This window comes from Rattus rattus, chromosome 15 (assembly GCF_011064425.1).
Source record: "Rattus rattus isolate New Zealand chromosome 15, Rrattus_CSIRO_v1, whole genome shotgun sequence".
NCBI lineage: Eukaryota > Metazoa > Chordata > Mammalia > Rodentia > Muridae > Rattus > Rattus rattus.
The window spans coordinates 66,682,244-66,696,260 of NC_046168.1; the positions used below are offsets into that span (position 1 = coordinate 66,682,244).

The 14,017-nt window shown below is 42.0% G+C and overlaps 1 protein-coding gene across 1 annotated transcript in view; it reads left to right on the forward strand.

Moving 5' to 3' along the window:
* The window catches only part of Atp8b1 (ATPase phospholipid transporting 8B1), a 135,545-nt gene that overhangs the window by 73,342 nt on the left and 48,186 nt on the right, over nucleotides 1–14,017 (forward strand). Inside the window, exons 3-6 of the mRNA XM_032885539.1 lie at nucleotides 6,368–6,465; nucleotides 9,009–9,122; nucleotides 10,565–10,663; nucleotides 10,780–10,841. Of these exons, the coding sequence (XP_032741430.1) occupies nucleotides 6,368–6,465; nucleotides 9,009–9,122; nucleotides 10,565–10,663; nucleotides 10,780–10,841 (373 nt within the window). The remainder of the gene's footprint in view (nucleotides 1–6,367; nucleotides 6,466–9,008; nucleotides 9,123–10,564; nucleotides 10,664–10,779; nucleotides 10,842–14,017) is intronic.

A 14,017-nucleotide genomic window follows, 5' to 3' on the forward strand; every position in this document is an offset into this window, starting at 1 on the left:
AAGAGAGGTATTTCAAGTGTTTTCTGTATGTAGATTTGACCGTGGACCACCGTCTTCAGATCTTTTTATGGTCTTTGGTGGTAACACTGTCCACATCTTCAAAGATGAAAAGACACCATTTTCCCTGTCCATACAGGCCAAACAGGAGCTCTGACTATGGGAGGCTTTCTGAGGCAGAGTTGAGGGGTTCTTGTGGTAAACCTCAGATACAGACAGACATGCTGGGCAGTTTCTCTAGGCACCTCAGGGTACTGTCACATATGTAAAATAGACCAAAGCGGTCCTGTCAATCCTCATTGCTTCTACATGGAGTTAGAAGCTGCCCTTTGTTTAAGGCTTCCAAATGAAAACAGACTGGGGGAGGAGGGTATGAGGGATGGGGCCAAGTTCCGGAACCACCTGCTCAGGTCGTCATTCTAGAAGGGAATTTAGGAAGCTGGTAGGGTTGGGGTAGGGCTGGAACTGACACACCAGGGGAAGGCAGGAAAACTCACATTCAGCTCATTCACAAAAAGCCTTGTCCTTTCCTCCTTGAGTCTTTTGCTGGTTTGGTTCATTGTTGTTGGTTTGGTTTTGCTTGCTTTGAGGTTTTGTTTGTTTGTTTGTTTGTTGGGTTGGTCGATTGGTTCGGTTTAATTTGGCTTGGCTTCGGTTTGTCGAGACACGGTTTTTCTGTGTAGCTGGGCTGTTCTGGAACTTGCTCTGCAGACCAGGTTAGTTTCAAACTGGCAAAGATCCACCTGCCTCAGCCTCCTGGGTGCTGGGAATAAAGGCGTGCACCACCACTGCCTGGCTGCTTTCCATTTTGCCTTTTAAACAGGGCGTCACTGTATAGCCCGGGCTAGCTGGCCTATAACTTTTAATCTTAAAAAAAATTTAAAATATTTTATTTCAAGTGTATGGGTGTTCTGCCTGCCTGTATGCATGCATAGCACATGCGTGCCTGGTGCCCACAGAGGTCAGACAGTGACTTCGGATTCCCTGGAATTAGAGTTACGGATGATTGTGAAACAGTTGTGTAAATGCTGAGAACCAAACTCAAGCTCGGCTCCTCTGAAAGCACAGCCAGCCAGTGCTCCTAACTGCTCAGCCACCTCCCCAGCCCCCGGCTTAAGTTTTAGTCTTCCTGCCCCAGCATCCCTGGTAACTGCTGCGACTGCCTGTGTGTGCCACATGGAAAGCCCTCCTGGGTGTTTCTAGGACTCGGTTTCAGGCCTTTGCACTGACCTTTTCCTTCTCTGGGAATCCCATCCACTTTCTTCCCTTCCTGAAACATAGGGCAATGTTCTCAGCAGTGTTCAGGTCTACCGGTGCCTAAGACACATCCCATAATAATCGACGAACTCAAGTAAAACCGTAAAACCTTATGTCCCTGGATATAGTACATACCACTGTAACCAGCATGTGGGAGGCTGAGGCCAGATGCTAGTGAGCCCCTGGCCAGCTTGGACTACACAGTAAGACCCTGTCTTAAAGAAGAATAGAATAGTAAGGGCTGGACGGATGGCTCAGCAGTTAAGTGCACGCTGCTCTTGCAGACCCTGGTTCAATCTCCAGCATGCACACGGCAGTTTCCAACTGTCTGAAACTCCAATCTCAGGGTATCCCTGCTAGCCTCTAAGGGCACCAGGCACCCATGTGGTGCATTACAGATACATGCAAGTGAACACCAATACACACAAAATACAAATTAGTAAGTCTTTTAAAAATAAAAAACCAGATCCATCGCAACATGGAATGGATTCACGAGCGTCCTAAGAAACCTCTATTTTAGCTTCTCTCCTTTGGCGCTCTCCTTAGAGTGGGAAAGAAGTGTTCTGATTGCAGATCTTATCACAAAGCTCACAGGTTGTTTTGTGCTTCCACTTCCACTTTCCCTCTTGATGAAACTGCTCCCCAGCTTGAGCGATGCCAGGAACATTTACACTTGTCATAACACAACACTTAACAATTCCCCGGTGAGTGGCAGCCAACCGCGCAAGGAAACGCTCAGGAAGGGTGTTGTGACTTTAAAAATGTAATCAAGTTTGTTATTTGCATTCTCTGGCAGTCTGTGCTCAGTCTCTTATAGTAGTATCTGTGTTTCCTAAGGAGTAGGAAGATAGAAAGCGAATCGCTTAAGAGAAAATGAGGTATTTTCATAAGTACCACACCAGTTTTCATAATTGTCATGCAATTGATCATCTTATGATCTCTTAGTCATGAGGTTTTGTTTCTCTATTTCCCCTCCCAAAAATAGCATGCCATACTCATTGTTCATTTCATCAAACCTCAGCCCACCCACTGCGTGTCACTCAAGAGAAAGTCATCTCCCTGCAGGTGGATGAACAACTCAGATGCCGCGTATGGCCTAACTCCTAACTGATGGCTTTCTAACGGATGACATGTGTTTTAAGTTTTCAGGGCAACAAGTCATCTGCACTTCCTAGTCGGGATACAAGCATGGCTGTATGCTATGGTAACAGAGAAAGGGCAATTCTGTTCCCATAACTGACATTCCCAAGTTGGCTCTTGAATGATGTAGAGGAGGGCCTAACCAGTACAGCAAGGTGGAGGACCAGCTACACTTGGAGATCCCATAGACCAACTAGATTCTAAGTCTTAGGCTAAAAGTCATCTTGCTAATCCTGCCAATACTCAGTGTTCTGAGATATAAGATATTAATCACTAGGCACCATGCCTGTCACATACATAAAATAGAACGTGTTATCTATGAAACTGACATAGTATAGGGCAGTGGAAGTCTGGATGGAAGAACTAGACAAAATACAGGAGATGCAGCCTCATTGCCAAGTGAAGTCATCTCCGTGCAGGAAGGTCCCTGGAGTGTATGTGTCCACTGAGTGCTGGGTTTCAACAACAGGGCACCAATTGATATAGAAAGGAAGCAAGCTGGACTATGAAGTTAGCATTTGCAGTTCATTGTGAAGATACTCTTGGTGCTACCATGTTCAGGACACATGAACGCGAGAGGAATTCGAGGACAGGCTTGGCAATGTTCTAGGTTCTCCTGGGAACCAGTCTGGGCAGAGAGGAGGACGCAGTACCCATGATAAGGTGTGATCACTGCTGTCCCTCTGAATGGCTTAGCTACAGTATAGGGTAAGCGTGAAGGAGGGAGGTCTAACTTCTGTCTACCCTCATGAGAATATGCTCATTCACTATGTCTCCAAGTGTTATGTCTGCCCCTGCTCTAGGGTGGAGTCAACTCCATCACTTGAAGACCTATGAGTGGCCCTGCCCAAAGGGGCAGCAGATAGAAGATAGAATAATCTATGTACTTTGGGAGTGGCACTGATAAAGGACAGGTCACAGAAGACTTTAAAGGTTAACAGCTGCCATAAAATGGGGTTTAGGTTGGGGCAGCTATGACTTTAAAGTGCTGGCTAGTGACATTCACACCTTTCTACCTAAGGATTGTGATTTTCAAGATTCAAAGACAGAGTAGCCAAAGGACAGCTGTCAATGAACTGGAAACTGGCTTGTTCAACATGTCCAAAGAGGGCACGACCCTAAAAGAATGGCTAGAGTCGGCCCTAAAAGAATGGCTAAAGTCATACGGCTATCAGTGTCTGAGTAATGCTATCTATACCAACAAAAGACCAGACATGATCAATGTACAACTGAAACATAAAAAGAACATGATCGGGCTGGAGAAATGGCTCAGTGGTTAAGAGCACTGACTGCTCTTCAAGAGGTCCTGAGTTCAATTCCCAGCAACCACATGGTGGCTCACAACCATTTGTAATGAGATCTGATGCCCTCTTCCGGTATGTCTGAAGTCAGTTACAGTGTACTTATATATAATAAAAAAAAAAAATTTAAAAAAAAAAAAAAAAAAAAAAAAGAACATGGTCTTCAAGTCTACTGCTAGAAGTCATGCTGTTGGCCTGATCCAGCCATTGGCTATGTGGAGGAAGACTAAGCCACTGAGAGAGGCAGCCACAAGTCTCCAGCAATATCAGAATGACCCAGATTCCATGTCTTGAAGCTTATAAAAGACCTCTGGCATGACTATGAGAAACATTAGCTATCTAAGAAGCTTGCCACTGGCTAGCTTCCTGTATATCTGTGCATTCCTGCAGACAAGTAGAAAGATATCTTGGGCAACATGAGAAAATATGTATATCTCATGAGGCTACCATGAAGGACCAGATCAGAATTTAGGCCATTCCAACTGTGGTCACCTATAGGCATGTCTATATTTGTAGCAAAGGGATGAAGGGTCCTACAGCTAGAAAGACTTCTGGGAGAGCAGGATAGATTTGAGACCAAGAGCCTCTACCCTACGCAACTAGCAGGTCTAGGAGTGACATTGCTTACAGGGTGGGAAGGATGGTGTCTTAGTTTTATTTCTATGGCTGGGATCAAAATACTCTGACACAAATCAATGGCCTGGGTTTCTATGTTCTTTTTTCTCTTTCCCTTTTAAAGACTGAGCATGGCAAGTCAAAGCAAATGATTGAAAGTTCTGCAGCCAACCTCATTTTATCAATATAAAGTTATTTGGTATTAAGGATGTATATTTGCTCAGAATTCCAGGATGCAATACATCATAGCTGGAAACTAAAGGTGACAGGAACTTAAAACAGCCAGCCAGATCAGATCCACAGCCAAAAGCATAGAGAAATGGATGTGTGTATGCTTGTTACTCAGATGCCTTTGTCCATTCATATACAGTCCAAGACTCAGATTCATGGAATGAAGATACCTCTAGTAGACAGCGTCTTCCCACATCAGTTAATCTTAATAAAGATAATCACCTATAAATATATCAAACTGATCTATCAATCCCTCATGGAAACTCTCTTCATAGCTGATTCTAGATTGTGTCAAGTTGATGATTAAAACTGACTACTTTGGTTGGAGATAAGGTTGGTGTGCAAAGATATGTGTGTGTGTGTGTGTGTGTGTGTGTGTGTGTGTGTGTGTGTGTGTTTCATCAGAGTTGGAAATACAGTGTTAAAGAGAGGACCTGGGCCATTGGCCTCAGGCATCATCAACCCTAGAGATAATCAAGTTAGCCAGCACAGCATGATGATGCATGTAGGTGTTTTAAAGAGACATCTGTTAAACAAGAAATTGTTCGCCTAAGCAGAAGAGATACTATGAACTTTCTAAAGTTCCCCGGAGTTCAGACATAAAAACAGCATGAAATAAACTTGGAAAGATGACAGGCTGGTCACCAAGAAAAGGCACGCGCAATGCCAATTCAAGATTACGACTCAGAAGTGTGGGGTTAGTTGGCGATACCCTTCTTTGCAATTTATTCATTCACTGAATATTTAAAGCAATGTAAACTAAACATTAGAAACAAGCAATGGGGACTGGAGAGATGGCTCAGAGGTTAAGAGCACTGACTGCTTTTCCAGAGGTCCTGAGTTCAAAGCAACCACATGGTGGCTCACAACCATCTGTAATGAGATCTGATGCCCTCTTCTGGTGTGTGTGAAAACAGCAACAATGCACTCACATACATAAAATAAATAAATCTTAAAAAAAAAAAAAAAGAAACAAGCAATGGGATTGAAATTTTAGTATAGCTGTAAACTTCTGGATGGTTTTCTTTCGTTCATATTTAGAGGTAGATTTTTCTTTTAGAACATTAATGTTCCATGAGTGGCTGGTCAAGTCTCAACTTGGATATTCACTTGCTAGGACCACAAGTTGTAATTTAAACCTCTGACATGTATTCTAGTGGGCTCTTGCTCTGAAAGGCTGAGATCAAGCTGTTGGTAGGTTTCCTTCTTCCCAAGGATTGTGAGGTTGGGATCTGTCTCATTTATCTTTCCTGATGCTGAGATAAAATACCTAAACAAAGGCACCTTAAGGGAAAAGGGGGACTCACATTGATTCACAGATCCAGGGTACAGTCCATCTCGGCAGAGAAGGCCTGGCAGTAGGAGGTTGAGGCAGCCATTCACATTGCAGCCACACTCATTCAGGAAGCAGTTAGAGGTGAACACCTGTTTGGCTCCTCGCTTCTCCTTCTTCATGTTAGGACCCGAGTCCATGCCGTGTGCTCACAGCTAAGGTAGGCCTCCTACCTCAGTTAATGTAATCAAGATAACTCCACACAGGCATGCCAAGAGCCCTGAGTCTCATGTGATTCTCGACTTCATTGTCAACCCAAATTGACAATTGAGATGGCCCATCACAGGTTCCACCTCAGGCTCTATGACTGGAGATTTCTATCTTCCACAGATGACTTCATGCCATCCTCCTTCCTTGTTGGCATCTCAATGGCCTCTTTGAGGAGGCCATCATGTATATAATACATTAGGGCCTACTCTATAGACCTGTCTTTGATTCCTTCCCCAGTGACCCTTGTTTGTACTTACAATTCTTTTTTCTTTCTCTTTTAAAGATTGCACATGGCAAGTCAAAGCAAATGATCGAAAGTTCCACGAACAACCTCATTTTATGAACACCAAGTTCTTTTGTATTAAGGAGAGCAAATATGCGGTAAGTTAATGCTAAAAATGTTTTTACGATAGTCCAGGTTAGCCCAGTCACTGATATGCTTGTCAACTTCAAACAGTACCTCCCATCTAGGTAACCACTTACTTGGGTCTATTAATAACCCTCCCTCATTCTATAGACTGTTGTTTTAATTCAAGTTTGACTACTCTGAAGGTTGGTAGGTATGACTTGAAACAAAATAGAATTATGTCCATTAGAAACTTCCCCTGTGTGGCTGCAAGGTTCTTGCCAAGATATCCTATGACAATTATGATTATCAATGAAGTCCCATTTTGAAAGTCATGAGTTGACTCTGCCTTGGATGGATTTAAAGATATCAAGAATATTTTCACCTACAGTGATTATTTCCTTTAATATATGATAAAACATATGGACAAGTGTTATATTAAGAGTACTTACTGCTCTTGCAGAGGACCATGGTTCAGTTCCCATCACATGCAAGGCAGCTCGTGACCATTATAACTCCAGTTCTTGGGAGCATGAGACCCTCAAGATTATAGACAAGTGTTAGTTAAAAACGGAGAAAGGAATTTATTCAGTGTGGCCACATTGAGAAGAGTAACAAATAAAGCAGTGACTTTCCATGTCCATCTTCTAGATTGTCCCATGAGGTGAAAGATAACTAGAAGGTGAGGGTTATGCATAACTAAGTTGTCCCTGTCAGTGTGTTACCAACCCTATCACTCATTGTGTTGGTCTAGTTTGATCCACCAAGTGATCTGACAAGCTGTTGTAACTGTGAAAGCTTTTCTAGGAGAAATTCCTCCTCTGGCTGGCACCAGATTTTAGCCTTTTTCTTCTCTCATGCAAGTCCAGAGTCAAGGGATTGACATGATAGGGTCCTTATGAAGAATCTCAGAATCAGATCCATGCCTGTCCCAACATCTAGTGCTTTCCACAATTCTTAGCATTCTTTGGCTTGTAAACACATCACTCCAATCTCTGTCCAATCCAATCTTCTGTCTTCTTCCTATGTGTCTCTGAATCCAGTTCCTCCCACCTTCCTACAGGCAACAGTTCTTAACCTTCCTAATACTGCAACTCTTTAATACCGTTCCCTGTGTCATGGTATCCTCCCACTGTAAAATTATTTTCGTTGGTACTTCGTAACTATAATTATTTTACTGTTATAAATTCTAATGTGTGAAAGTAAACTTTCATTCTCTTGTAGTAATTGTCATCTCTAAGGGTTTCTGCCTCAGTCTGCTAACCTAGGCCTTATCCTGGAAGCTTCTAGGCTCCTTAAAATCTAATCTAGGCCTAGAAAGTTTTCAGCCTCTGAGACTTGCTGCTGAATAAGCTCACCCTTTCTAGTTCTTTCTAAACTCTGGCTGGCTCAAACTCCTCTCCAAGCTGACTGACTCAATCTGGCTTCTCTCTCAGCCTCTGACTTTTTGTTCTGCTTGGCAATCTGTTCTAACCTTCTGCCTCCTTTCTCATTCGCTGGCTTGTTCTGTCTTTACCTGTGTCTAGCTTGATTTTCTCTTCAACCTGTCTCTGTAAAACTCTACTGACAAAACCGCCTTCCCTCTCTTTTTTCTTTCTCTCTCTCTCTCTCTCTCTCTCTTCTCTCTCTCTCTCTCTCTCTCTCTCTCTCTCTGTACTGCCTTCTTAGTAGCTTCCTGTCCTCTCTCTTCTTGTGAGTTGGGCATATCCTACTCTGTCAACTCTTTCTCTGATTCATCACTTTGTTTTCCACTCAATTAGACATCACTTTCAAACATGGGTGCCTCCCTCTACAAACTAACTTTACCTCCACCATTTGGGACTAAAGGTGTAAAATAAGGGTGTGTCTGTATTCCAGCCAGAGGGATTACAGATAATGTTCTAAGGTAGAGCCACAGCTTAACTAGAAACAGGTTTTTTTTTTTTTCCAGCAAATAACACAATCTTGGGGTTCACAGTGACATCAAATATCCTGCAATAGTAATGTAAATACCTGTGTTTTCCAATGGTCTTCAGCAACCCTGTGAAAGGGTCAGCTGACACCTCCCAAAGGGGTCGAGACCCACAGGTTGAGGACCATTGCTCTAAGGAGACCAGTCATTAGCTTAGAATTCACCCTGATCCACTGTGAAGTCATTCTTATTTTATCTGCTAACCTATAGACAAGTAGGAGCTTGCTAATGGGTATTAGACTTAGGCTTCCTTTCTGAGAACATGATCAATCTATAAGAAACATCTTTTTGCTCTTTCTGATTCAGTGGCTTTTATCGTACCTTAATAAAAGGTACTTAACCTGCTCTGTTCTTGTTGGCATCTATCTTTGCCCCAAGTTCTAAAAGGTACAATGGGACAAAAAAATGTGACGCAGGATCCATATGGTCACAGGCTAGTGTCTGTGTCTTGTGATTTAGACTGTAAAATCATTCCAAACTTGTCTAGAATTAAAAACCGAGCAACTAGAATTATGGCCCTGGGCTTTGACAAGCTATGGGAAATAGCGACTTGTGTAGGTGGGTGGACTTGGTCTATGGCATCATTTACAATAACTAATTGTTTGGTTTGGTTTTGTGTTCCAACAGAATAATGCAATTAAAACATACAAGTACAATGCACTGACCTTTCTACCCATGAATTTGTTTGAGCAATTTAAGAGGGCAGCCAACTTCTATTTCCTGATCCTCCTGATCTTGCAGGTAAAGCTCTTTGAGGCCTTGACTCTGTTGTCAGTGACGGGTGCTGAAGGCAGGCAGCAAGTAGACAGTCCCAGGGTTGTTATCGTTGTTGTTATTGTTGTTTGTGTTTGTCTTTTTTTTTTTAACTTAGTCAACTGTTTTTCTATAAGGGTACTTTTGTTCATAAATCTTCTTAGTCCTTTTTTGTGAGTTGGTTTTATATTAGAAATGAAACACTTTTGTTTTAAGTCGAGGAATCCTTATCTGGAGTGTTAGACTTTTATCTGTGTAGAAACGGTTATTAACATCGAGGGGCTCTGCACGATTCAGTTAGTGCTCACAATCAACCTTTAGTACCTAATGATACGTGGGTTATAAAGATAACATAGTCTGTTGGCTTTATCGGATTCTTTATCACAGGGTTGGACTAGAAAACATCCAATTCACTGGGATTTACTAATAAAGCTTTAAAATATAGTAGCATGTGTGTCTGAGAGGGGTGTAGGACTTGTGGGGCAGAGAGTATAGAAAAGATAGAAAAGACACAAAGAAGTGGATATTCAACAGATGTGAGGAAAGGACCTGATAACTCAGTCAGAAAAGGGTGTGTTGTTGGGCAAGTATAGAGGTGTACCTCAAGTCCTATTAGGTTTTTCTGCGGTCAGTGGGCTCCTTTCCCTTCACCTCCTTCAAGAAGAAACATGTTCATGATATGGCTGCAGCCCACTTACTTTTAGCCTAAGATCCAGCAGTGCCCACTAAAATGACAGCAATGGGTTGTTTGCCTGTCTATTGGCTGATTGTGAGGTAAACTCCAGCACTCACTTCATTTTGCAGAGAAGAACTGAAGCACAGTGCAGTAGAGTAACTTGCCCAAAGTCTCAAATCCTGAACATGTAGAGCTGGACAGTGCTGGACCCAGGAGCTTAACTTGAAAGAGCCAGCTATGGGCCAATGATCAGCCAATGATCCTACCCGAGACGCTGTCTTGATGAAATGGCGCTTCCTTTGTTGTCTGGGCCAGGAACAAAGACTATGATGGGAGCTTTACCTAATCATTTGCCTTCAGAAGTAGCCATCTGCTTCATATTACCATCTTTTATCTAATTGTGGGGCCACAGGAACCACTGGCTGAACACATCTTGCTCAGAGTCAATGGTTGCTTCTTCCCAACCTCACCCACTTTGAATTTTTACAAAATAGTTTGGAGTAGTTAGGATGTGCACTCCCTTTGATGTCTAATTAGAGACAGCAGGATGGCCATTAAATGTCCTTTCCTCAGTGTACTGCAGTTCTCTATAGACTTGGTCAATGGTAGACATCAGAATCAGCAAACTTAAAAATCAACTGCCTATTGTTATCCGCTGCCTAAAGTTAGATATGCTTTGGTGGGAACACGCTTGTGTGCATGTGTGCCTGTGTGTGTGAGTGTGTGTACATGCAAGTGTTTCGGTTTCTTTCAGGCAATTCCTCAAATCTCCACCCTGGCATGGTATACCACACTTGTACCTCTACTGCTGGTGCTGGGCATCACAGCAATCAAAGACCTGGTAGATGATGTGGTAAGGCTTTCTCAAGCCACTTTCTTCTTATCTTTCTGGTCTTACTGACATTTGTCATTGATTTTTTTTAAATATCGAGATGATCCAAATAATAATTCCTCATCTTCCTTCCAAAGGCTCGCCATAAAATGGACAAGGAAATCAACAACAGGACATGTGAAGTCATTAAGGACGGCAGGTACCTGTTCTTCATTTAGCTATAAAGATATCGTGTATAAATGTGTCTAGATGTGTATTGAAGAATAACTGTTATTACCTAGAAGTCTATGGCCCATTAGCTTCACGTGTATGTGTCTGTGTGTGTTCCTGTGAGTCTGTGCACTGCTACAGGTACATGTGGGGATGAGTGTGTGTGCACAGGGTACCAGAAGTCAATGTTGGGCATCTTTTCACAGATACTGTCTACTTTCCTTTTTGAAACTATGTCTCTCAAGTTTCTGGGGCTCACCGATTCAGTTAGTCTATCTGGGAAGCAAGCTCAGGGGTCTGGCTATCGCCACGTCCCTAGCCTGGGATTACAAGCATGTACTTCCTGGCATTCCTGGCTTTTTGCACGGATTCTGGGGATCGAACTCTGGTCCTCAAGATTGTATTGCAAGTACTTTACTGACTGAGCCTGAGTACATTAAAATTTTAATAGAGAGTCATCCCTGATAAAGAGAAAGTCACCCCTCCTTCAGGGCTGTGATTATGTGCTCAGATTGGAACATATGTAGTTGTTTATTGGACTTGTTCTACCAGAATATGCAACTCTTACATAGCCGGCTTCCTCTGGTGCACTGTATCTGCCTCCGCCATTCTCAGATGTATCCCCTTCATGGATTTGCTCATGCAGGCTGCCCCCCAATATCTTTCCTAATTTGCCATCTAAAGTGACTTCTTCCTCCCCTCCACTTTCAGAAGAACATTAATACCCGTCCCTTTATGATATGAATTGCATTAGAATTACTTTTGTAGGTATCTAACCTCCTGGTTCATCCCACCTCACTGTTTAGGGTACATCTAACAGGCAGAAAGAGTTCAATAGACTCCTGTTCAAGGAACACAGAATAAAGTCAACTCTAGCCAAGTCTACCAACTGAAAGACCAGCAATGAGTTGCTTTGTGAGCAAGATCCTCAAGAAAGGGCTCCAAAGTCAAGGGCTAAAAAGAGGAATGAAAGCCCAACTCAAAAGACTAGTGTGTCCACAGTTAGGAAAATAATTCAATTTACAGCCAAAGCCACATATCCACTGCGTTTAGCTCAAAATAGATGCCACCAAGTTGTAAATGTTGACAAAGGTTTTTTTTTTTTCCTCCTTGTAAATAAATGAATGGATGGAAGTTACCTCAGGAAACACTTAGAGTCAATATTGTGAATGGGGCGGGGGGTGGGGTGGAAGGAGTGAATTCTTTGCCATCCCTGGTAATGGGCAGCTCTGAAGCTAGGGGGAAAACTCAGAGTAGAGAGCTTGCCTACCATGCACACGTTGCCTACATGAACACACATGCACACGCACATGCACACACACATGCATACACACATGCACACGCACAAGGTCTCAGCTGCACTGAGCTTGGAGCTGAGGAACATCTCCAGCAGGGCCTTGGATCTGGCAGGCCTTAACAACAAATCAAGCACACATGAACATGAGGTGTCAGTGAGGTAGGACCCGGAAGCCTCCTCCAAGAAAACTGTCACATCAGTCAGCCCAACAGAATGGCCTCTGATGTTCCCAGAGTTGGGACGTAAAAGTTACCTATGTGTCCCTTTGTAATTTGGGATCAACACATACATTTCTAAGTCATAATTTAAGCAATATTATAATATAAAATAAAGTATAAATGTCTCTCTTCTTTCTGTCTTGTTGGTCATTGTTCATTTATCTGTTTGTTACTTTTATTATTATTTTTGGTGTTGAGGCTTGAAACAGGGAACTTATATACCCTAAACCTACACTGTGTCTCCAAGTGACATCTCGAGCCCTTGGAATTTCATTTTATTGAGTGATAAGCTGAGTTTATTTTTCAAAATTCTGAATTTAAAGTTGGGAATTTAAATTCTTACAAATTGGAGAAACTTGATCCTAAATATCCAGTGTTCTGTTGTTTGTGAACTCATGGGTGGGCAACATAGTAGTTAAATGTCTGTGTTCAGGAAACAGCTTACTGGTTTACTGGTTACTGTAGGGTTGTCATGGCCACTACTACTGGGTATCTGAAACTTTCACCACCCAGGCCTCCTTTTTCGCCTGAGAAATTTTTTTTTTTTTTTTTTTTTTTTTTGCCTGAGAAATTTTTATAAAAGCTTGGGTGTACCAAATATGCCTACAAATCAATCATTGTCTGATAATAAGTCATTAAAAATTTTATTTTATGATGAATCTTTGATATTAATATAATTTGATCGTCTATTAAGGATAAACGTACATTTTCATACTAATAATTGTGCCTGTTCATTTTTACGTGAAGAATTAAGTCTTGGATGAACATTTGACCTGCAGGACTTAGAATAGCTTCAACCCTTTTCAGCTGACCAGTATTTTGATATTTTTGAATCCTCATTGTTGGCAACTCTGAACCATAAATGCATAGGACAAATGGCGGAAGTAAGCTGAAAGCCACTGCAGGGACTGTTGCAAATTCTATCCTCATCCCAAGCCAGAACTTATATAATTTTTTTTTTGTTTTGCTGCTGTTTTTTCTTTCTTTGTTTGTTCACAAAATTCAAGTAAGCAACTCAAAAGCAGCAAATTTTTAAATTATCTTTTGGGTTACTATATGAAGTAATGACTTTCATTATGACACTTTATGTGTCATATTTGATTCTTGTTTTTTGAGGATCTATTTATTTTATTTATATGAGTACATTGTAACTGTTTTCAGACACACAGTAAGAGGCATCAGATCCCATTACAGATGGTTGTGAGCCACTATGTGGTTGCTAGGAATTGACCTCAGGACCTCTGGAAGAGCAGGCAGTGCTCTTAACCACTGAGCAATCTCTCCATCCCGTCATATTTGATTCTCAATAATTCCCTTCCAGCAATTTTTAAAATCAAGCATTCTAGCATAATATAGTACAAAGATGTACTATCTTTCTGAAGAATATGGCAGGAAATATTGAAGTCTTTGTTTTCCACAATTAAACGGTTATGTCTCTATAAGAACGGAAACCACTTATGTGTGCAATGAACCCACTCACAGTCATTAACAAGCAGTCATCCCCTTGAACCTGGACTGACGTGTTCTGGCCAGTGCTCATTGGCAGAACCATGGCCTCAGTGGAGTTTCATACCATAGCATGAATGAACGCTCCCAGAAACACCTCAGGCTCCTTAAGCATTTGATCTTGAATTTTGAGGGGATTTTTTT